General features: G+C 34.8%; 2 protein-coding genes across 9 annotated transcripts in view; one reads left to right on the forward strand and one right to left on the reverse strand.

Annotated features, from left to right (window-relative positions):
• Nucleotides 1-13,115, forward strand: part of LOC105342877 (coiled-coil domain-containing protein AGAP005037) — a 39,908-nt gene extending 26,793 nt beyond the window's left edge. For 6 of the 8 annotated variants that reach the window (XM_034454419.2, XM_034454418.2, XM_034454421.2 and 3 more), the window contains 14 exons: nucleotides 1,879-2,077; nucleotides 3,309-3,450; nucleotides 3,620-3,790; nucleotides 4,305-4,611; nucleotides 5,039-5,204; nucleotides 5,394-5,539; nucleotides 6,050-6,082; nucleotides 7,271-7,452; nucleotides 8,112-8,230; nucleotides 8,968-9,137; nucleotides 9,336-9,411; nucleotides 9,998-10,081; nucleotides 10,559-10,706; nucleotides 11,427-13,115. In XM_034454419.2, the coding sequence (XP_034310310.2) occupies nucleotides 1,879-2,077; nucleotides 3,309-3,450; nucleotides 3,620-3,790; nucleotides 4,305-4,611; nucleotides 5,039-5,204; nucleotides 5,394-5,539; nucleotides 6,050-6,082; nucleotides 7,271-7,452; nucleotides 8,112-8,230; nucleotides 8,968-9,137; nucleotides 9,336-9,411; nucleotides 9,998-10,081; nucleotides 10,559-10,706; nucleotides 11,427-12,713 (3,230 nt within the window). In that variant the 3' untranslated portion in view covers nucleotides 12,714-13,115. The remainder of the gene's footprint in view (nucleotides 1-1,878; nucleotides 2,078-3,308; nucleotides 3,451-3,619; nucleotides 3,791-4,304; nucleotides 4,612-5,038; nucleotides 5,205-5,393; nucleotides 5,540-6,049; nucleotides 6,083-7,270; nucleotides 7,453-8,111; nucleotides 8,231-8,967; nucleotides 9,138-9,335; nucleotides 9,412-9,997; nucleotides 10,082-10,558; nucleotides 10,707-11,426) is intronic. The other 2 variants (XM_034454416.2, XM_034454415.2) reach the window with 2 other exon arrangements.
• Nucleotides 13,116-16,073: 2,958 nt separating this feature from the next.
• Nucleotides 16,074-23,654, reverse strand: LOC105342876 (actin-related protein 2/3 complex subunit 2). Its single transcript, XM_066073193.1, has 11 exons — nucleotides 23,475-23,654; nucleotides 23,049-23,083; nucleotides 22,359-22,417; nucleotides 22,042-22,095; nucleotides 21,655-21,700; nucleotides 19,421-19,607; nucleotides 18,060-18,153; nucleotides 17,554-17,680; nucleotides 16,835-16,935; nucleotides 16,342-16,442; nucleotides 16,074-16,187 (listed from the first exon to the last, which is right to left on the reverse strand). Exons 1-11 carry the CDS (start codon nucleotides 23,546-23,548, stop codon nucleotides 16,163-16,165), a joined length of 903 nt encoding a protein of 300 aa, XP_065929265.1. The 5' UTR covers nucleotides 23,549-23,654; the 3' UTR covers nucleotides 16,074-16,162.
• Nucleotides 23,655-25,404: the final 1,750 nt, after the last annotated feature.

Consider the following 25,404-nt stretch of genomic DNA (forward strand, 5'->3'; position numbering starts at 1 on the left):
ACCCATTGTGTATGACATAATAACAAATGAGGTTACCAAGGTCCCCACCTAATGTTTAAAATAAAATGATAAGTTACTGAGGTCCTCACCCAATGTGTAGTGAAAAAATTGATAGGTTTAGTGAGATCATCATCCAATATGACAAAGTTTTGGATAGTTACCTCAAGGGTACATTTTGTATAGAAAATAAAGGTACCATGGGTTCATATCATAATTTTTCAAGGCACCTTGACCCTCTAGTAGGAGAGATAACCTTTGTCAGAACATTTATTTAAAAAAACATTTTACTTGTATTCCTATAATGATGTCAAGTTGATTCAAATCATGCCCAGCAAGTTGGGCTGAGACTGCAGTCAATTTCAATAATGAATTAGATTTCTTTTGGGGGGAACACAGTAAAATTTTAAATGAAGGTTGATGAATTTTAAATTGACTGTTTGGTTTTAATGGCAACATTGAAATAAAATGAACCATTTCCTATATGCTTCTTATCAATTTTATAATAATTATGAATGATAAGAAAAGTTAAATATTTTTTGAACCGTAGCATGCACTCAAAGACACATACTGCTAGTATGGAAGAAATTTTAGTGCTGTAAGAGAATCGTGTTGAGCAAATGACTCAGTTAGGCCAGTAACCCAAGGGTTGCTGGTTCAAGCCCAGCTGTGGTCATTTTGATGTTCTGTGATGTGCCCTTAGACAAATCACTTTATCTGCATTGTCTCAGTCCACCCAACTGATGCTGGGAGATAACCTGTGATGGACTGTTGTCCCATCCAGAAGAGTCAATGACTCTAGGCCCTTTGTGCCTTCATGGCTCGGAGAAGGATTAAACTACATGTATTATCTTTAATGACAAGTTATGTACATCTTTGAAGTATTAGTATTGTATTTTGTATAGGAGTGGGTGTGTAAGTTTGAAACAGATGATAAGTCAATATGAAAAGTTTTTTGACATCTAAAAGAAGGTATCTGAAATATTTCTGTTCCATTACCCAGGGGAAAAAAAGGGTCACCTGGCAGACAGAGATCCCAAAATATACTTCTGGACATAAAATTCACCAAAGATCTAAATAAACATAGTGCCTCCCTATATATAAATCTGTATGTATATTTAAATCTTGTTTACAAGAATGATAACAATTCTCTAAGATGTAGCTAACTTACTTACACATTAGACAAAATATCAAGAGTCTCACAATTTGCCAATCTTCTAATGAAGGAGAAGTCATGAAATGAGTTTAAAATAAAGTGGCCAGTCATTAAACTGCGCCTGGTTTTTATCATGTTCTTTCGTCTCTCATTCTCTTCTCTGTGGAGGGCATTTTTCAGCAGCAAAATTCTGACAGAATCGCAGAGAGATCCCCTTGTTTTGTTGGTGATACTGGGCTGAATGTGATAAGACTGTCAGAAACTGTCATTTGTAAAATGTGGGAGGGGGAGGGGTGTGTGTGTGTGTGTGAGGAGAGAGAGAAAAGGAGAGAGAGAGAAGGAGAGAGAGAGAAAATAATACCAGAAGTTCAATTTTAATAGTAAAATCTATAAGGGAATAGGAAGGAAGGGGTGGAGTAATGACTTTTCTAAGCTTTCAGAAGACAAAAAGAACAGAGTTAAAAGGAAGAAGGCCCAAATAATTCATTTCAGTTTGCCTTTTTTCAAAAACATGGAACATATGAAAAGAATGAGTTCTCAGGGTTTTGTTTTATTTTTATCAAAACTCATAACATGTACATGTAATTGTATCAAAAGTGTTAAAATATTTTAAAGAGTCAAATGATGGTACCGGTATATGAATTGAATATGAATTCAGAAGTGACCAGTTTCATGTGAATTATTAAAAGTTACATATAACTTACGTGTCTCAATTATTTTCACAGGTGTGGTATTCCTGGTGGCAGGGAACCAGACAAAGAAGGCGGAGCTTCCTAATGAGGTCACCCACCTCGACACGGTCCGGGCGCTGTTCGTTAGGTCGTTCCCTGGGAAACTGACCATGGAGTACCTGGCTTCTCCCAAACAGAAGATCTACATACTGGACACAATGACTAATATATACTACCAGCTGGAGGACTTACAGTAAGTCTGAATGGACATAAAGTCCAATATATACTGTGGTTTCATCAATATTCGTTGAATATCAATTTTCGTGGATTTCGTTTTTAAGTTGATACACGAAATTAAATGTTCATTGAAATGCAATTTCTATTAACATTTTGTATTGATGGGGTCATTGGCCACGAATTTACATATCCTTGAAAGTGTGATTTTTACTTTATCCACGAAAAGTGATACCCTTGAATATTAATGAAACCACAGTAGCACACATCGTCCACATATCACACCATGTCCAATATATATACAATCGGCTAGAGGACTTCAGTAAGTACTAAAGGATGCACTGTTCAATAAATAGAACCAATTTGAAGACATAGTCATATCAAATATATAAAATTAGTTAGAGGATATACAGTAAGTCTGACAAGAGTTGTTATGTAGGTTACTATCTTACATTACAGAGCTATTTCATCAAGCATCGATTTCACTTTACAAAGAGAAGGCATATAAATAGACAACGAAAATCCATAATGAAATTTAAGAATTTTAGAGGATTACTGTTTAAAGGGAAATGTTCGCCCCAGTTTTATTCCCCCCCCCCCTCCCTCTTTCGACCTCGTTGTCAGTCGGCAAATTGAAGAATGGGCAAATTCTAATGTCTCAAATTATCATTCTTTAAACACAACTGTGTCTGGGCGAATTCAAGACGGAGTAAAACTGTTTGCAAATGTAGGAAGGCGAAAATTACACAGGGTGAAAATAACCCTGTATACAGTACAAATGTAACTGAATCTTGAATAGCATGATCTTAAAACAAGAAATTCTATTCTTTCTGGTTATTTCCGGTAGAGTTTGATAGTTAATAGATATTGAATTAAACAATTTACAAAATTGAAGAAAGGGGGAGGGGTATAATGTTATAAGCATGTCTTGTAAATCAGACCCAATGCAAAAATCCAGTCGCAATGACAGCAAGCCATGTGTTTTAGTTTATTTGGTGATAGATAATTACAGTGATGAACCCGATTCTTTCTAAACAGTGGCAAATCATCAGTGATACTTTCATCTTTATCACATAGGAATGCTGGTGTGGCTGTTAAAAGTGACATGCATGTTGCACAATCTTTGTATTACTAAGAGTCTGTTCTGATTCTCTGCACGGTGCAGGTGCCCTTTAGATATGCTCAGTAAATGTAGCGTAGATTTGCACTGTGTTGTGCAATATAGATTTTTTGGTTGTTTGTCTTTATAGAGACATCAAGGATCGCACGGTGCTACGCCTGTATGAATCGGACAACGACGACCCTCAGAGGGTCCGTGAACCGCCCCCTGAGGTCCGTGGGAAACAAATGCAGGCCTCCAGGGAAAACACTCCGCCCAGAATTCCAGAACAAGTATGGCGCCAACCCAAAAACTTTAGCCAAAAGCAATAAAAAAAATAATAAACTTTAGTTATTCAAGTAATATTATTATATCCCGGTAATGCAGAAAAAAGGTATTTTTGTTTATTGAAATATAAGGAAAAGGGGAGTGACTGTAAGATTATTTTTACTTAAAATTCAGGGTCGAAAGTCACAAACTCTTCCCTCAGGAATGACACATTCCTATCCCCCCTACCAAGAGCAACAGGGTCCAGCACAGAGGGCAAAATCTGCTGATAGGTCAAGGTCATTACCGAGAGGTCAAGGGCCAGATTACGGATACATCACATATCATGCAGCAGACAGAATGCAGGTAATGTTAATTAACAGTGCTGCAAAATTTTAAGTCATTAGTTTGATGAGAAAGTGATGATACTGTGTCAATGTCTTTTGAGGTTATGTGTTTTCATTTTTTGTATCATAAATTATAATTACTGTGGAATCATTAAAATTCGTGGGGGCGAATTTTCGTGGATTACTTAAATTTTACAGGTTCAAGGGGACGTAATTTCATGTATTCTATTACACCTACAAAGGGAGATATGACTTTAGAGCCACAATTGATTAATTCGTGGAGGATGTAAATTTGTGGATGAGAGGTACCCACGAATTCCACGAAAATTGAGCCACCACGAAATCTAATGATTCCACAGTATTATAATTCAGTGAGAGCAAAAAAAAATTGCAACTATCGTGTAACATTTGACAACTTGGCTTTTTCTTGATTCTATTTATCATGAGATATTGAGGTTTTACTTTATGTTATTGTTTTATGAGAAGCAAAATATTTACAGTGCATTTTAATACTCTCAATACTTTGATTACAGAACTCGGTTGATGGTCCCCACTATCAGTCCACATCCCCAGCAGATAGACCAAACCTTCGCCCCATTCCCGAGCATCTTCACCACCAGAATGGACACCACCCTGGGTATCACAATGGCTCTGATGTCAGGCGGTCCCCTCCTACCCACAGGAGCCGGTCAGCTGACCCCTACTACAGGGACTTGTCACCCCCCTCCCATGCAATAACTGCCCCTGGGGCTCCCCCACAGACCTATGTGGCCAAGGGGGTGAGGGCCAACACAATGGTGTCCCCACTCCGAGCCACTGGGCCAGTCATTCAAGATACAAGTAAGTAGGTCAAATGGTCACTCAAGAAAGAAATCTTCATGATAATTGATGGTTCATTTCTAAGTGACAAAAAAAGAATGTTTGCAAGTCAAAAACCTTGATCATCTTCTTAATACCAGTAATTGATTAATTACTCAAGAGATATGACCATTCCAGTAAACTGTTTATGTTTGAAGTCCTAAGCCAGAAACTTTAACTTACCTTTTGACTTTATTTAGATTAGTCAATGAAAAATAAATCTATCAGCAAAAATTCTAAGAAGGTGAAGGGTTAGAAATCCTGATGAGACAATGTAGAATTATTTTATCATAATACATGTGATACATGGGTTTCAACTGATTGCTTTATTCAGAATGTAGATAAGTTAACATGTGCAAAGAGTTTGCTATAAAGCTAATTAAACAATAAAGAAACGTTTTGTTCACAGGAGGTATGAACAGGCACACACTGGCCTTCACACCGATGGGAGAACCAACCAATCAGGGAACGATGAGGTCCCAGAGTTACCGGGTCCCCCCAGATCCCAGTCAACACGTCCCCCAGCGACCCCGGAGTGTAACCCCCCAGCCTACCCCACAGGACGATGTGACCCAGTAAGGTTCCTCTAGTGATAGAGATTTATATTTTATTGTTCCCAAATCAGGATTCCTCAAAAGTTTATATGTTTATAATATCCATTTAAAAAAAATGTTTTAAAAAAATCTGTGTTCCTTAAAAATAAGTTTAAGTGTACTCAAGGGAAAGTTTTGATATTTGACCTCTTGACCTTGTCCGTTTCCTAGGTTTCGAATGCACAAGATGGAGGAGCAGATAGCCAGTCTGGCAGCCTGGGTTCAGACAGCAGTGACCAATACAGCCAGTCGAGCCAGCAGTGTACGCAGTAGTCACACAACCACTCCATCAGAGCAACCCAGCTCAGCTACAAGTAGTAAGTAACCAGAGCAACCTCATAAGAGCAACCTAGCTCAGCAACTTATAATAGGAAAGAGCAACCTTGTTTAGCAACCAGACATAAATAAGAGCAATCTAGTTCAGCAACCAGTAGCAAATTACCACACATAGATAAGAGCGACTTTGTTCAGCAACCAGTAGAAAGTTACCATAGCAACTTAACTCAGCAACAAGAAGTCTGTTTATTAGAGCTAGTAAGCTTCTTATGCAGCAACTACTAGTAAGTTACCAGTGCAACACAGCTTAGATAACATTTGTACGTTTACCAAAGCTACCAGAGCAAACTAACTCAGCAACTGGAAAACCAACCAACATAGCACAGCATCCTTTTGTATACACATGTTTCATGGATTAAATGGTGTTGAAACAAACTGTAAGCAACTGAATCTATTATGTTGCAATGAAGGAACGTGTATCTTTTTTTACTGTCACTAACAGAGCATCATTTGTAGCTGACCTAACCAAATCTCTCCCTGTTTTGTTGTAGTTGAAGAGGCCAGTTACTTCCCTTTCAGTAGAGGTATCATTACACCTTAGTTATGCATTCAAGACGTAGAAAAGTTTTGTTTATTATGCTGTGTTGTGAATAAGAATCTTTTTAGTGCATGGATTTTTCTACCTTTTGCAAGTCCAGATACGATTCTACCCCATTCCTGCTGTGGCTAAATGAGAAATCCATAGCAACAGCACTGCATGCATTTGTCTTATTTTTTTATTTATACTGTGTACAGAGTTATTTTCGCCCCTATTATTTTTGCCCTTCCACACCTTCAAAGGGTTTTGCCTTGTCTTGAAATCGCCCAGTTAAAAATTGATACTCTTTTGTAATTAACACGGTTATTTAAAATTTGTTTTGAATTCGCAGTCTTATATTTGCCTTCTGACATTAAGGGAAAAAATGGCAAAAATAAAATGAGGGCAAATATTTCTCTGTACAGTATCTTCATGTCATCACACTTGTAGATTTCTTTTCTAGATGGATGTTCTTAAATGATTTACCATATTAAGTTTTTTTCTTGCAGTCTTCCTTACCTCTCTCTCTCAAAAAAAGTCTTGCTGTTTTCAGTATCTAATTTGATGTGTGTTTTTGGCCCACAATTCAATGCAAAATAGCTCTGCTACTTTCTTACACCCTGAATGCTAGAGCCTCGTCCATATTTGTCAAACAGTAATTTTTATGTTCAAATGGTAAAAAGTTCTTTTCTTTTCATCAAATGCGGATTCTCCAATGAAACCACATTCTCTCTGTTAGATAGGTTTTGTTGAATGTGAGACACAGTGTGAGGTTTTTGTTTTTATTACAAAAGTCAGTTTCATTCCATTTAAAATATTATTAAATAAACCTATTGGATATTTTAACAAACTACATTTTTCAACAAATTTTGCTGATTTTCACGTTTTTGCTATGACCATGTTTTGCTTCAAAATGAAATTATTTTCCAGAATGCAAATGTAGATGATTTCTTAAACACTGTAGATTCCAAATGAAATTTCAGGAATTATTATCTGCATAAATCAGTGAGAAGCACATTTTTGGGATTTTAAAATCACACTTATATTTTTTTTAACAGTATAAACTTGATGAAACTATGTTAAAAATTTGGCATTTCATGTTCTCACAATTTGATGCAAAACGGTTGATTTGCGGAATTAAGACTCACATAAAATAAGGAAACTACAGTATTTCAGTGTTTAACTAACATTTCAGGTCTGTCTGATATTTCGGGAGTCACTCAGAAACCAGTGACCAAAAATCTGAAGGACGGAATCATGACGATCAAGAAACAGGCCTCTGACCTCAAAGGTGATCTACGCCAGATCCGACGCATGCATCAACTGAGTAAAGAGAGCCTGCAGGAGTCCATTCACGAAACAATGAAGAAAATAGCGGTGAGTTTTAATGCTGTAAAACTGGTTATTGATGCGTAGGTAAAATTTACACTTGTAACATAGTAAGCTTGAAACTACGTAAATTACCCCTGCGCGTATGGTAAAATATTAAACAATTTAGAGTGGTAAATCACGTATCTGCAAATTTAATACCCACGCGTATTGTTTGACCATAGAACACGCGTACTTAACCACCAGGGTAAATAACCACTTTTACAGTAAGACTTAGGTTCCTGTTTCTAGCAAAATTTTATGTATCTTTTTGTTCTAATGCTTTACCTAATGTTCATTGATTTTGAGGAGTCAAAGTTTTTTTGATAAATTACCAGAATTTAAATTTTGAAGACTGCAATGAAGACTGAATGTATACACCGTTATTAAAACAAAATGTCTATGGATTGAATTATTCAGAATAAGAATGAAAAAATGCATCATTCAATTCTAAAACAAAAAATTTAGAATATTTTGTAACGTAAAAGCATTTTTTAAAAATATTTTTTTGCAAGGTGTGGGGGCAGAATTTTAAAAAAAGGGAAAATAAGGAGTGCAGCAGCAGTTGATAAAAGATGTGGTGCCCGAGAAACAGAAGTTTGATTATTTTTTTGACATAAGTGTTAAAAAATTGTTTTGAATACATGGAAAAAATATCTGTCCTTCAGACTGCCCTACGTAGTGTTCCTGGAGCAGACAATCAGTTGCTACGGCAACATCGAGTGGAGGCAGACCAGTCGTGTCAGACATATCTGGAGAAGAAATGCAGGGCAGGCAAGGAACTCAGGTATTAGAACAGAGTTTTCTGCTCTTGACTAAATTAATAACAGGCTCCAGGGTCATTAAACTTAGACAAGCAAACTTTTGCTATTAGTCTTACTTTTTCTAAGTTCTATGCCACCACTAGGGCCACAAATTTAGATGAGATTATTTTAGAACCATTTTAACAAGACCTTGGACTTTCAGAAGTATGTAGCTATATATTTCTTGCGTTAAAACAAGTTAAGAATGACGCTGTTTCAAGCGAAATATGCACCGTTTGCATAGTCTTAGTTCAAAAGCCAGACAAATCGTGTTGATTTCAAAGAGCCATGGCTGAGTGGCCCATAGTGAAATAGACAGGCCTACATCACATTGCTGTTTGTCACAACTACCCAAAGTCCAAGCTCCTGTTAAAATGGTTCTAAATCTGTGTCTCACTTTCATAAAAAGCACATACAGTTATTCTGTGAAATAGAGATTACCGTAAAAGTAGGCTGAAGCAGGTTTAAGATCATTGGACCAAATCTGGAGACAACTTTATTATATAATATCTAGACAATATTCAGAAGAACATTTCCTTATCATCCTTACAATGCATGTTCATCTCTTTTTTCTGTGTATAAATATAATAACATTTTCATGCCAAAAAAACCTGGGATTTAAAATGGAAATTCTTGTCACAATTTCTGTGTGCGTTTTCTATACACAGTTATAAATTAAATGTGAAGTTTAAAAATCTACAGTCTCTGGGTTTTATTGCAGTGATCTGGAGGGGGCGGTAGAGGAACTGAGAGAGGACGTGATCTCGCGTCAGTGTCGCGTCAACATGTGCGACGTAGAGGGCATGGCCTTGATGTTGAGCACGGTCACCAAAACGTTTGGAGAACTCAAAGGTTTGTCTGCCGCAATCTTTACTCCATCTCATCACCAAGGTAGGAGCTTGTTCAAATTGTTATTGCACAGTTTTTTTTCCATTATGAAATTAAAAAGCCTTTAAAAATAAGAAATGAAATATTTTCACAGATTTTCTCTCCTGAGGAAAAAAGAATTTATTAAGAAGACATTTTTAGAAGGTACATTCAGTTGAAGCTCTTATTTGTTAACTTTTGAATTTCTTGTTCTTTTGGTAGCTGGATTTCCAGACATGCAGAAAGATTTGAAGAAAGTGATGGCGGGAGAAATGGAAGTTGTTGTCAGTGAAGAAAAGTCAGTTTTAGTATTACTTCTTTGCTCTCAAGTAACTCGCCATTTACTGGATTATTTGTTTCTTTGTTCAACCATCCTTGAATATTTTGCCTCATTTTTATTTTGTTTGTACCTAGTTGCATTTAAGAAACATAACCTACCATTATGATATAGCCCCATAATGGATTACCCAACTGGAAATAAGGGTGAATGTGGTAAATTTTTTTACTGTAATGGGGTTTAAACAAACTTTCTTTTAATGGTATTATTGTTGGATAAAATCAAGCTATTTCACAGATACATTAATTTCAGAATGAAAAATATTCTTAGGAAGATTAGATATACAGTTGAACTTAGGTATCTCAAACACTGATATCTCGAATACCAGAGATATGTCAACATGATTTTAAGTCCCAAACACTTAAAATTTAAGTATTTTACCCTTGATATCTCGAATACTTAGATATCTCGAAGTTTTTAACCAGTTCCACCTAGTTCAGGATAACGAGATTTGACCGTAAATGTAATGATTATCATAAATAATACTGTAAAAACTGCTGTCCACTAGTTTTTTGTTACAAACACTATATACATGTACTATTCGTAGGTTTCTGAAGGAGGAGCCGGATTCCATTGAGGATGCCCTGAAGCGCTGTAAACGTCTGACAGGAACGCTGTTCACTCTTAAGAGGTGAGATCAAATTGAATGTTTAATTATAGCCCTCTATCCCAAGAAATATTGCCCTCTTATCCAGAGATAAGATCTCTGAGTCTCACTAAATATTGCCCTTCTTCAGCCTTATATCTAAAGATTAGAATATTTAGTCCCCTAATATTGCCCTATAACCAGAGAAATACAGCCCTATATTTGGAGACAAGAGCACTAACTGGAGACTGCCCTGTATCCAGACAGAAAAAATAACGTTAGGCATACCCCAGTATCAAATATTCAAACAGTCCTTTTAATACCAGGGCCGAACATCAAAACAGCAGTGTGATTTTCAATATACATACATTAAGTAAGAATAATTTACAACAGGTCATCTCACATCATGTCTATATTCCTAAATTCTTGACATCCAACATTATCAATATAAGTAATAATAAGTTTTACTTCTTCCTGTTCATTATTTAATAAATGTTTTAAATTTTCTTTTTTTCCCCGCAGATTGGCGTCAGTTCAAGAACATCGAACTCCGCAGATCCCGACTAAACAGGTCGGAGGGAAGATTCCGTCAGACGACGACAAGCGGGCGTTACTGGACAACATTAAAGCCATGGTTCCGGATCACCAGGCACGGCTGATGAAACTTGAGGTACGGCATCTTTCTTGTCAAAAATATTAAATACTGAAATTTTAAATGGGGGTTTGTATCACAGGTGCTTTTTTCATACAGATGGATTATTGACTAGAAACAATTACACAAGGTCTCCATCTTTTCTGAGACCAAATATTGTTATTGTTATAGTAGATAAGCCAACTGTATTAAATTAGCGCTTGTGGTTGGTATCTGTTGTTCAAAGAAAGATGCGTTTTATTATTGGAGAGTGATTTTGATAAACAAAATGGCTGCCATAATCGTACTAATACAATTGCCCAAAGTCTGTAGATAATTTATTGATTATGTTTATATGCACCAGTAATGAAATAAACGTATTCAACTGAAGAAAATATTTTTCCTACTCAAAACCAAGTTATGTTTTGTTGAAATGAATTCAATTAACTGACAGTACTGTAAAAACCATGTATGAAAATCCCTCTATGTTTTGAATATAAACTTCTGCTAACATGAAATTGGGACCAATTATATGGTCAGAATATAAATATCCAAAAATATTTAAACCTTTGATATCTTGTACTCTTGAAGTCTTTCCAAGGTCTCTTGATTTTTGAGTTGTTGAGATTAACCTGTATTTGTAATTTTTTGTCATAGAATGTCTACAGGATACACAATATAATTTCATAGGTAAACATTGCATTTATGCATGTAGAGAAAGTGTTTTTGAATTTTTATGGAGTTTTCTTTTACCAACAGGCCGCTGATGCATCAAGACAACGAAAGAAGAAAATCATCACGCAACAAGAAGCCCTCAAGTTCGGCAAGTCTCTAGAAATCGCCACGCGTCTGCTAAAACCTGGCAGCAAAGAATCAGTGTCAGAAATCGTCACAGAAGAGCAGTCTTCACACACCACTACCTCAGTCACTGCAAAACCGAAAACCGCATCATCGATTCCATCCTCTGCTGGTGGTTCTGCAACCACATCCAGTATCAGCTCGCCTTCAGAATTTACCACCACGGCCAAAAAATCAGAAGGGTTGTCGTCTTCTCAAAAAGTTTCGGAAAAAATTGATAAAGAGAGAGTTGATGAAGACGACCCCCGTCATCAAGCTGCTGTGCTGGCAATGAAGAAAGACGTGGCCAGAGCCGCGTTCTTCAGTTCCATTACCACACCTCCTACCTCACCTTCTCCGACGGAGGAACTGCATTCGTTTTCTCCGCCTCGACCACTCATGGATTACACAGTTCACATCACGCAAGTGAAGGATTCGAGTACTGGTGAAACTCAGTACACGGTTACGGATGGACAGTTTTCTCATTCAAGCGCGACTGCTCAGTTGGTGACCACAAGTTCAACTGCTTCGTCATCCACTGGGAAAAGTTGTGTTTCCATGGCAACGCGATCAAGTCCCACAAGCATTCCAAGAATCTCATCCGCAGTGAAATCCACAGAAACGGTTGAATCATCCAAAATCATGCGAAAAATTAGGACATCCACCCCGATAGCTAGTCGAGAGGGTGAAAAAGCAACAAGTTCCAAAATTCCTAGTCTTAGTCTAAGAAAGGACGGACAAATTGAAAGTAGTAGTGGACCAGATGTGAGACCTAAAAAAATTCCACCCCCACCACCCCCGAGGAAAAGTAGTCGATTACCAAGCCCAGGGGTCAAAGTGGACACTGAGATTTCTCTGAATGGGACAGTGTCGTTAGTTGCATCTAAGCCCGAGCTTCCTCCAAAAGACATTTCAATCCTGGGCGGCCACCAAATGCTGGTCAAAGACTCTGGCATTGGAACCTCAACCCCAAAGTCTAGTGTTCTACCGAAACCTTCCAGTAAATTCGAGAAGGGAATCATTGAAGCCATAGCCGTGAAGAATAAAGAAAGTGAGGGAGGGTCAGAATCCCAGGGTGATGTTACGGCACAAGGAGCTAAACCCAAAATACCCAGTAAAAAACCAAAACCTCCTCCACCCCAGAGGAAATCTAGTCTCTCCCAGCCAGAGGAAAAGTCACAAATTCCAAAGGCCACGGAGAATTCATAGAAATACAGGCTTCATAGTGAAAAAAATCTCAGGCTGCTTCTAGCTTCTACTGAACATGGGTGCTTTAATTGTATGAATGGTTCTACCCTTGTACGACAGAATTCTTCATCAAACTAGCCTTCTACTGGAAAGATGTTTATGAGAATTTGCTGTAACAAAAAGATGATAGCTTTAAAAGAACTTTGAAAATTGTTACGGTGAAAATTGATTTTCTATCTACCTCTAAAGGATTACTAGTGGTGTTCAAATCTAGTCAATGTCTACAAATAAACATGGCGCTGTTGTTATAAAAGTTTGATGTGAATTGTGCATGCTATTTAATCATTGAATGAATGGACCAATAGTGGAGACAATGGAAATTTTGAAATTTGATGACAATATGAAAATAAATTTAAAAAATTCTCTTTTTGTTTTTTTAATTCCAGTAAAAGAAGAAGGTACAGTTTCTTTTAATGTTTGCCCTAAAATTCAAAAGTTGTTGAAATCTCATAAAAATACACATATACTATCTTGAACAAAGTACCAAGCTACACACTTTTATCTTGTTTCATAAAATAATTGACTGCAACATTGGCACATTCCTAAGATTTAGTAAAACATTATGGAAAATGGCACATTTTCTATGAGTTTTTAGAAGAGGAAAATGTGTCCGCAGCCGTTGCCCACAACAAAATTATTATATATTATGTGTTATTACATGATAAAGTTAAAATGCGAGTTTCATTGTGGGCGACGGCTGTGGACATAGTTTTCTATTCAAAAAACCACTGAGGAATTGCTGTCTTCTGCTCAGTTTTATGAAAATTACGGGAAAATGCAATGTTTGTGAAATCACAATTACCCTTGTGAAAGTCTAATCAGGTAACTATTTATAGATTTTTCGTTTATAGGTATTCTTGTGTAGATAAATGATACATTTCAATTTTTCATGATATTTTTAAAATCGCTCTAAAACAGGGCAAATTTGACTGAAACTGTATCTAGTTTTTTAGTCCAAAGTGAGTTTGTGACCCAAACGGTCCTTTCCTCATAAGAGATGTCATATATTAGTTTTGGAACGGGTGGTCAGATAAGTTATGTGGATCATGGGCATCTTGTTGTTGCATTCCAGCTTTACCATTGGGAAAAGTTTATTCTTGAGTAGCTAATGCAGTGTTGGTTGTGTAGCAGGATAGCACATATAGAGCCAAAACATAGCATAAGTAGAGATTACAACAATAGCTCAGTAACTTGTCCCTCACAGTGCTTATGAATGAGTCATGCCAGGAAGGCTCTTATTGCCTTGTTTTGACGCAGGCACTAAGGCCAGGGTAATTGAAATTGGGGAAATATGGGACATTTTGGGGGAAATATTAGAAAAATCATCAGATATTACAACATTATATTTTGGGGTTTCTGCATGAAGTTTGGTTATAATTTCAGAATTTGCAAGACACAGAAACACTTGTTGCAAGTTTTCTATTACCAGTGGAAATACAATTAGGCCAGCATTTTTTGAAATTTCGATTTACAAACCCGCCGACCCTATTTTCTTAAAATTCAAATAAAAATAAAAGGACCTAAACTAGCTATTAATTTTATTTTTTCCTCCGACCCGAAATTTCCTTTCTGGTAAAAATAAAAATAATGTTGATGCAATCACGTATGTGTAGTCTGAATTATTGTTGTTCATGCATTGATTTAATAATTAAAAAGACCAAGTTCTTTCTGATCAAGTCACAGGCACTAGAAGTCACCAAAAAAAAAACACCATTGGGTTTACTTCTGTTTGCTTTCGTCCAACCCTACAATTTACAAGTTTTGTGATCGGCAACTTAGCCAGAATTTCCTCAAGAAAGAGAAGTTGAAGTCTTTTTCTATTACAATTCCGTAAATTTAAAAAAAAACCTCATTGGCAAGAAAATGATAAGTTACTTATTTAAAAAACATTTTTGCAAAATAAATTCTAAAATAATCATAATTTAACCGTTTGGAAATAGATCCTCTACATAACGGTTGTAAGTGGGTCATAGGGTTGGACTAATAACCCTAAACACACTGAACACAGGAGTCTTATGACTGAAGGAAAGAGAATGATTTTATTTGTCATTAAGCTAACAAAATAACGAAACATTTCCTTTATTAAAGGTATAATTACATAAATAAATAAAATTTTAAAAATCAGTTCGTCTTTTTTAAATAAAAAAAATTGTTTGATTTTTTACTGACATTTATGGACATGCTTCTAATCCAATTTATTTTCAGTAACAATATTTTAAATTTTGAATTTGTGAATAGCATTGTTAACTTAATCAAATAAATGATTTCTCAAACTTCTTCCTATTTTTCTGCAAGGAAGAAGTGAAAACTCCCTTAATTTTTGTGGTTTTCATGTATATGTACAGTATGTACTTGTATATATAAAAAAAAAACCTTCGTTTTTATACATGCATATACAATATATCAACACAAATTTTCAGTGCCCATGGATAAAATATGTTATGATAAGAACATCATCAACAACCAAAATTACTTATATATTTTTAAAAATGGCAGCTCCGTGACATGTGTTCTTATTTTAAAAATAAAAAAAATATTGTTGAAAAATTGTTTTATTTTTATTTATTTTTTCTCGACGGACAAATTTTTCAATTTTATTTTTATTTTTTTTCCCTCCTCCTACCCAAATAATTTGAAAAATATTTCGTAAATCTAAAAATTAAAAAATGCTGGCCTTATTTGTTCATAATTTTGAAGGGTAAGGATGACTGGGGAAAATTAACACATTATTTTGTGAAAAAGATAACTTTTTAAAATTTGAACAGGGCCCCTGAAATGGTCATAGTTTTAGACAATCTAGAGCATGCTGACCAAATACTCAAAAACACATTGTACTAGTGGAAACACTAAAACTAAATGCAATTTGGTTATGGTTTTTTTTTTATTACAATTAAACTGATGTAAAATTGTTCATATACAATATATTTTATGATACAAATTTGAATGTAATAGCATCATTTCACAGATAACGAGACTGCCTCGATTTTTAACAAATTAAATTAACACATATCATTAAGGTGGTGATTTCACACCCACTTTTTTATCTTGTCATGCAAGAGAGTTCAATAATATCATTTACAGACAAAAATATATCCATACAGAATATGTATTGCATATTGGTACATGATTTAAACTAGTTCCTTCAATACAAATCTCTCCTTGCTAATTTAACCTCATTTAAAGAATTGCAAAGAGAGAATAAAATACTTACATATTATCTTAATCAAAAGCAAGTGAACCCTAGGAATTCTAGTCGGAGAAAAAGAATTGGTTTTAAGGTTTGTCTTCAAAAGCTAACCCTTTGAGACAGAGTTTTTGCACACTTGTGGAATTCTTTAGTTTTCCAGTGTCCAGCGTATTTTGGATACAGGTTCGAATGACTTTTCAAATGATCTAAACACTCAACTCTTTCACTGCTGTCGGAATGTTTTCCCACTGAAAAAGAAAAGAAAATTTGATGAAAACTTTCCTAAAAATATCAGATTGTTTGTGATAAAAAAAGTTATCTTCCATGTCCTAAACATACAATGTAATAAAAGATTTTATTCAAAATATATAAATAGAGATGAATAATCTAAAAATAGCTGACCTTATAGTCTTTTTCTCTTTGTCCTTGACCTCTGGGCGTGCTCTGTTGAGGACCTTTAAGAAGTCGCTGGTCTTAGCTCTCATTCTTGAGTGGATGTAGGCCTTTAAAATAAGACGGAATAGGGTCAACTTATGTAGACAGAAGGCATATGAAATTGTTATATAGCATACGAAAACTGACCGTAAACTTTGGTATATAGCATAAGAAAACTGATTTTAAACTTGTTACAAAGCATATGAAAACTGACTGTAAATATTGCTACATATCATATGACAACTGTAAGCTTGGTTCACCATTTTGTATCAAATTGCAAGATTATACTGGTAACATCAAAAACACGGAACTTTTATCCTAATTTCTTGTAGTTCTTAACTCTCAAAAACTAATTATAACGAGAATTTAAAGGGGGCTTCTCACAATTTAATGTTGGTATTAATTCCTCATGTTTAATTAGGACAGTACAGTATGTGAGATGCGGAGACTTGTTGCGTACCTTGGAACACTTGATGTGGTAGTGCAGGTAGTCGCGGAGTGTGTGGATGAGGTTTATGGTATTCTCACGCGCTGCCTTGCTGGTGTGTCGTGGAAATAACACTGTAATAAAAATAACAATTATTACACTTTCATATGAATTAAGACTGTTAAGTTTCATTTGAAATAACACTGTAATAAAAAAATTAACATATGGTTGGTTCATTTTCATTGGAAATATCACTTACAATCAAAAATAAATGATGGATTTAGTATTGTAAGAATTAACACTGTAATCAAAAACATACAACAGCTTTAGTGTCATAGGAAATAACAATTTAATCAAGAATAGATAATGGCTTCAATAACACTCAGGCCAGAGGCACTACTAAAGGACCTTCCACTTATAATAATAAACCATCAACAAATGTAATAAAGCATCTTCCATATGTAATAAAGAAATGTCAAAATGTAATAAAACACTTATCATTTGTAATAAAGCACCTACCAGTGTTATAGAACACCTTCCGAACGTAATAATTCACCTACCAAATGTGATGTATCCAATGTTATCCCCGACCCTGGCCCCTTCCGAATGTAATAATTCACCTACCAAATGTGATGTATCCAATGTTATCCCCGACCCTAGCCCCTTCCGAACGTAATAATTCACCTACCAAATGTGATGTATCCAATGTTATCCCCGACCCTAGCCCCTTCCGAACGTAATAATTCACCTACCAAATGTAATGTATCCAATGTTGTCCCCGACCCTGGCCCCGGTGTTGGCCAGTTCCTGGGGAGGGTCTCGGTGAGAGAACAGAACCTGGGGGGCCTGCTGGAACTTCCTACGCCCTTCTTTGAATTCCTGTGAGCATGTAAAACATTACATAATTATAATTTATCAATGTACTGTAAACCAACTATTAATTATGACTATAAAAGAATAATAAGGCCAAGAAAAATTTATATCTTGTTTTTAAGACCCTGGCTCACGAAGTCTTATGATTTTGCAATTATTCAGTTTTATTTTCATATTATAAAGGGGAATGGCTCGATTTTTCAAATTGATTATAAGAAGAAAAACTCATGTTATTTTCCTTTTCAAAAAGCTGTAAAATGAATCTTTAAAACAACCTTTGACAAAATGGGACAGTGCCTGAGAAACTTATCATTTATCTATGTTGTTCTAAACCATCACTTGTGATAAGTTTAAATGGAGTTTTAAATAAATTCACACAACACACCTGCATGAAGACTTTCCCTATCACCACGTCATCATCGTCCTTGAATATCGTGCTGAAAATCACCGTCACTCGGTCTTTCTGGGCATCAACGTACCTACAAGAAGAGAAAGAGACCCTGAACACATTGTCATATCCTGTAAAAATGGTTATTTTGGTGGTTAAGTACATGTTTTCTATAGTCAAACAATATGCATGGGTATTATCGATAAATATGTGGATGCATAATTTACCACACTAAAGATTTGATTTTTTTCCCCACACGCGCAGGGGGTATTAAACGCATCCTAAGCTTAAGATAGTAAATAGTGTAAATTTACTCCACACATAAATAGACACTTTTAAATTATTGACAGTTAAAACTAAACAAGTCTTAAACAACAAAACAAAAAGGCCTAATAATCCTGTCTTTTGAACTGCAACAAAATAGACAACCTATCTGGCAGCCACAAGTAAAATACAGGGGGAAAAAGAGATCTTATACACATTGTCAAGTGTCGATCGTTAAAACTTAGCGATCAGAAAACATAAGCCCTGATAATTTGTCAACTAGACCGCAAAAATAGTAAAAACTTAACTGACAAAAAAAAAAATACATGTAGATACTCATTATCTGAAATAAATCTGTTTAAGGAAGCAAGTATTGTAAAAGAACTATAATTCAGAGCTTCAATCACTCTTGAAATTTTCTAATTTTTTTTTCAATTTTAAAGAAGTGAGACAAGTTCATGCAAATAAAGTTTATATGTTCCTTTATCCATGTCCTTGAAATCTAGGAAGTTTGAACAAAAATCTACTTCCTCATCAGTATAAAAAGCTAGCTGAGAAAAAGTTGATATTAAACGAAATTCCTCTCTGACTAGTCTAGACTAGAGCGAAAATACAACTCAGAATACTTCCTGTTACCACGATGGGATTCCTCGAATATATTACAAGTATTTATGTATCATAACTCTTGAAAAGTTGATCATATGTACATGAATTGAAAATTAAGTAAATTACATGAGAAGGATATCCAGAACAACCTTTGTTTGCAAATAAACAAACTGACTAAAGGAATGTGATTGTCGTAGATCAGTTCTCAGTTTGCCAGATAGGAATAAGATACCATACATCTTGGTTTATTTCTTGGCATTTTGTAAATTTTGCAAAAATGAATTAAATGTGCAAACTTTGCTTATTGTTTTTGCTAGTTAAATTTTTTTTGTGTACATGTAGTAGATAATAATCAGTATGATTTATGCAAGTTTAAAGATCATAAAAAAAAATCAAAAAAAAAAATCATCAAGTAAAATACCAAAGGTAATGTTAAGAGGCATATAAAAATCTGGTTTTATATGATATTTGATTGAGTTAACACATACATAGTTTCATCGTCGCGGTACTGGATTACGGCTCTCTTGTGACCAGTGGTGCCCTCTTCCTGAAACTGGAAATACTTCTCAAAGACGGAGGCGAAGCAGTTCCGCTTGAGTAGGCCGACCTTGGTGACCCAGTCTTCCCAGTCCTTGGGCACTTTCTCAAGGTCGAACACGACAGAGACATTGTAACCTAAAAGCATTTAAACATGATTAAATTGGATGATAGATACTGCGGATAATTCTTTAATATCTAATGCAATTACTTAATTTTGTGAGTCTGTCATTATGCATAATATCACAAATATATAAAACTGCAAATGACAGATTTTTATCTTAGCTTCATATACTGTAAATTCCTTATATTACGCGAGTACTTCATTCCGCGATCCCGCTGGTTTCTACCAAATCGCGAGAATATAAAATCGCGAACGTTGAACTTTTCTCCTTATTTCTTATAGTTTTCAACTCTCAGAAAATAATGGCGAGATTTTAAAATCTGCGAAGGATGCTTCTCGCGATTTTACGCGGATATTAATTCCTCGCGTTTAATTAGGAATTTACAGTAGTTCACAACTTAAAAAAAAAAAAAAAAGAAGTAATATCTTCAAATCTGTGTGGTGTGCTTTGCACAATTTTATACAGATATTAATTCCTTGCGTTCAATAAGGAGTCTACAGAATTCATGGAAAATTGGGATAAAAAAATAATACAACTAGAGGCCTGTTCAACAGTGCAGGCATTGACGAGCACTTGGCTTGCCAACATTCTAGTTATAGAGGTATAACCTAAGGAAGCTCTCTTGAGAGGGCTAGCTAACTGGATTAAGTTTGGGGAAATGATATAATCATGGAATAAAAAGTTGTAACCTGAGGCAAGTTCATTAAAAGAGCAAACTTAATGCTTGTAAGCTCTTGCTAACATTTGTGGGATAGGGAACTCTGATGACAGCCTGCCAATCTAATTATAATTATAACTTCCATCCGTTCCACGGTTTTTGATACATCGAGTAAAAATGATCTCATTGGATAGATGAAAGGTCACCCTGACTTGACCCTTACCTTAATAGAAACTGTTAGATCTTCTATGTTAAGTACCAAAAAGTGGGGAGCAGATGGAACTTGGAAGTTTTAATTTTAATTATGGCAGATTGAGAGCTTGCAAGCATCTGCTCTTCTTTAGTGACTAAGCCTTTTATTTCCTTTGATTGTTACCAGTCTGTTTTATATTCATTTAGAGTCTTAAAATGTAAATTACCTTTTTTCGGGAATGAAGAATTTGTAAAAAATAATTTTTCTACCTCCTGCCTTCAGATAATCACTGTTGACAAATTCATAGTGAAATATAAAGTTTGGTTTGTACATGTACATTAAATAAATACACAAATATGTATCCATTATTGGTAAATATTGCTGTGACAAGGTTTTTAGGATGAGTTTGGGATGGTAAGGGGGTTGTTTATACAATGTGTATAAAAATTTACTTAAAAAGGAATTCATCTGTGCTTTTATGGACTTTATCAGATGTGCTGAATAAATACCGGTAATACTTTTAAAAGATTGTAAAATATTACCTTTATCACCTGCACAAAATACATATTATCATTGATCAATTTTTCTTTCAGATAAGCTAACCTTTTCCTTACCGACAACATTACTAATATAGTTACTGTTAAGTTATATGGAGAGAATAAATAGTTAATAATGTATTTTTAAAAAATCAACAAATTTAATGACAAACAAACCAATACCGGTACATGTATTTTTAAAAATTAGGTCAAAACCATTTTTGAAACTTTTGCTTATTTGTCTTCTCCTTTTCTGTCTGATCAAAATGAACCCTATAAGAAGGCCCAAACTTGGCAAACGTTTTCTTTTTTAAATAAGAAGGATGGATTTTTGAAATTATAATCAAATTTATAAATCCAATTCTTAACATATATACTTTTTTTCACTAATTAATAGAACCTGCATTGGATTGAGTAAATCAAATTCCATACATCAGGTAATTTTCGCATTGATTTAATTTTTCGCTTTTTTCTGCGATCACTTCAAAATAGTCAATATGTAGGTATTATATTTGGTATTGTTTGCTATAAGAAACTTTGTAAATGGCCAAAAAAAAATAAAATCTGAAACAAATAAAAAAAGTTACACAATTTCATCCTTTTAACAATTCTTTTTTGATACAAAAAATAAATCTGGATATACGGTATGTTGAAAAATCTGTGCATCACTTACCGGCCTCAGGATCAGCTAAATAGTCTCCATATTCCTTCTTGATGAGCTAAAAGAAAAGCAAGGGATCCATTTAAATTATTTTTTAAAAGAACAAATACCGGTGTTTTATCAAAAGCTGTAAGTGACCAGTCTTAATTTTGAGTGAATATGCTCATAAGTTGTTTTTGAGAGAGAGAAAGAGAGAGAGAGAGAGAGAGAGAGAGAGAGAGAGAGAGAGAGAGAGAGAGAGAGAGAGAGAGAGAGAGTATCTTGACCAGTGCAGGAACAGGAAAGAGAGTGGCAGAAAAAAAGGAGAAAAAGACAAGAAAAAAGCACTCAATAAAATTGAAAATGACACAATGATAAACGAATGTTTTCATCTTTTTTAAGCCAACTATTGATCCTTGCCTCATCTGCACCATGCTCCTGTAGATCTTTATAAAACTTCAAGGAAATGCTAACCTAAAAACATCATAAAAAGTCTTTGTCATACAATTATAAAAATTTCGTAATCAATTACAACACATAATACAATGTAGAGTTATACAGCAAAATGTATGTAAGTATAACAGCTTAGATGATAAACTGTACATGAACTTGAAAAACTTGATAAACTTGATTATCAATTTTCGTATAAATTCATTTTCTTGTTTTTCAGGCCTTTGCATGCTTTGAGGTTATTTGTATTTTTCTGATGTCAAGTTGCATTGGTTACAAGGACTTACTCTGATTTTACTTTTCTCATCATTGGGATTGGAAATGTGATATAGTACTCCATCGAAATCTGAAATGCAATTGATATTTGTGAAATAAAGATAATTACATCTTTATATGAAAGAATACTGTTGCTTTTGTTTTGCTTCTTTGACATTAGAGAGGTTGAGATTTAAAACGTGTACGGGTACGCGTACGTGTATTAAAACTACACATACACGTACACGTTTTTATAATTTATCAGTTGAGATTTCCTAACTTGTAGGATATAAATGTGTACGTGAATCGACGCAGTTTTGTGACATGAATTTGTATAGTTAATTCCAAATAAAGCGTAAAATTCTTATAATTTTCATGCATAAAGTTTAAAAATCTATATAATGTATCACAAGAACACATTCACTCATCAATAAGATTTAATTTGTTGTAAAAGGCTACACGTTTGAACTTACGAGTAGACGACACTCTACAAGTTTAGAGAACGTGTAGAAACCATGTCGTCACAAAAACTGATGACGTAATTTGCGAAGAATTTAGGTGATTCCCCTAGTTCACGTACACGTACCCGTACACGTTTGAAATCTCAACCTCTCTATTGTTACTGTTCAGTTTTTAAAATATATGTTAAAAATCACTGCTTGTTTTTGTCACACTACATAACTGAACTACACAACTTCAGAATAATCTTAACATGAACTTACCAGCTACTGTAATATCAACATTGTCTGGTTTATTTCTGGAAGAAAAAAAGGAGAGGAAATATTTAGTTGGATTATATAGGCATGTATTTAATGAAAAAGGAGGAATGACCAAACCTAAGCTCGAACCCAGAACATTTTAGCTTAAACACCAAAGCTCTAACGACTGAGCTAAATCCACTACCAAGTGCTATGTTCATTGTACTCAGCATTTTATATACATGTATACACACATGATATCACGATATTCTTAACGCAATCACATATATACACATTGTTATTACCAAACTTTCCAGGCATGATCGACTTTGAAATTTCAAATCAAATATGTTATCAGTGAAGAAAAATAACTTCTAAAGTTTAATGAATTAAAGAACCGGTGGGCACAGAACACGGAAGTCGTTCGATTTTGGCTATATTTCAACTTACCCTGCTTCAGCATTCTGAAATTTTAATGTTAGCGTTTCTTCTACTATTCTGTTGTTGATTTCCAGTAAAATCATGTTTGTTTAATGTAAAATCACCCCAAAAATCGTTTTTATACTTCGTTTCCTTGGGGTGTAACCATCTGACTGTTCAAAGGAAGTAAAACCAGAGATAATACGGAAATAAGACGGATTGTCTGATTGGTCGAGAGTAACCGGTTAACTCGTACGTGTATTTTAGTGTGCTGTGAGAGAGAGAGAGAGAGAGAGAGAGAGAGAGAGAGAGAGAGAGAGAGAGAGAGAGAGAGAGAGAGAGAGAATAAATATCTTCACCAACTTTAGACACCCGAGCTCCTGAGGGAAGGAGATTTGCAAAGCTTCGGTAATTCTTCTGATCGATATGTGATTATGTAAGTTTTTCATTTTCTATACTATAACGGGTACGAATACCGCCTCCAATCTTTTTTTTTTTTTTTTTTTTAGAAATTTCATTATCAAGTTTATATAACCCATTTATTCCCCCCCCCCTTTTTAAATATCAATATTGTATCTTAAAAAGTTTCTAGATTAAAAAAAAAACCAACAAAAGTATATTGTGATGGTACTTTTTCTCCTCCTTCGATCCAATGTCTAATATAATTATATATGTAATCACCTTGAAGCTTATGCTTTTAAATTTTTTTTTTTAAATCTTGATCTTCACTAGTTAAATCATCATCATCATTGAAAACTTTTAATTTCTTCCAATATTAAAATATTTATTAACTATTTACAATCTCTCTCTGGATGTAGTGAAATCTCTCTCTCTCTCTCTCTCTCTCTCTCTCTCTCTCTCTCTCTCTCTCTCTCCGAGGTTCTACTGATGGACGTTTTAATAACAACCATCATCTATCCAAGTTCACTGGCATGCAATTTCAAAAATGACTTTTGTCCTACTCTGATTATTTGAAAATAGATTATTCGATTAATTGTACCTTTCTTTAGTTTCCGAAAAGTATATCGCCATTAACAAGGAAACATTTACATAAGAGAAGTTTAGAGCAAATAAGCACTCGATCGTGCTCGTATATAAAAGAAAGAAAAAACTATCTATAGAAAAGGAAAGGACTTTTCAAATTTATTCTGTCGATATCGAGAGAAAACAATTTACTGTTAACCATAAAAGTTCACTGGACCTGGTGCTATAACTGACACACACGCTAGTGTCAGGTTCGTAGCATAGTTTTTGAAAGGAGGGGCTCAATCGAAAGATTTTGACAAGCAAAATAAAGTGAAATAAAAATAAAATGTAAATTCGCCATGTAGTGCTCAGTGCTTAATCTTCATTCTATCTCTGAGCATGGTAAAAAAAAAAATAAAAACACGTGTATAAACATATAACCCCAGATAGCATGCATTATGACTTTGTTGGGCCAACATTGTAGAATGTAAGGTTGGCGTTGGCTTAACGATGTTGGGCCAACATTAGGCCAATGAACACATGACACATCCAACTTGAGTGTCAATGTTAGTTGGGAACGCAACATTGTAATGATTCTATCTCTAAACATGGTAAAAAAATAATAAAAACACGTGTATAAACATATAACCATTGTTTAAAAGTTATGCGTGTTTTAATAAATGTAATCCACCAACAAACTATTCAGAAAATAAAAAAATGTAATTAACAGACGTTGGATCATTGTTGGGCCAATATCATGTCTCAACTAACACTGATGGTAAATTTACAACATTGACCCAATGTTGGCCCAACCTTACAACCTACAGCCAATGTTGGCCCAACAAAGTCATGCTATCTGGGTTGATTTCACTTCATTTTTTTTTTGCTTCCAAAAAGTGGAGGGGGCAACTCCATCTTAGATGTATGTTGAAGAATATTGTTTACTGCGGAAAAAAATTGTGCTTGGACGGTGCCTGCGTGTGAAGTAAACCCT

The sequence above is a fragment of the Magallana gigas genome, chromosome 10 (assembly GCF_963853765.1).
Source record: "Magallana gigas chromosome 10, xbMagGiga1.1, whole genome shotgun sequence".
Lineage (NCBI taxonomy): Eukaryota > Metazoa > Mollusca > Bivalvia > Ostreida > Ostreidae > Magallana > Magallana gigas.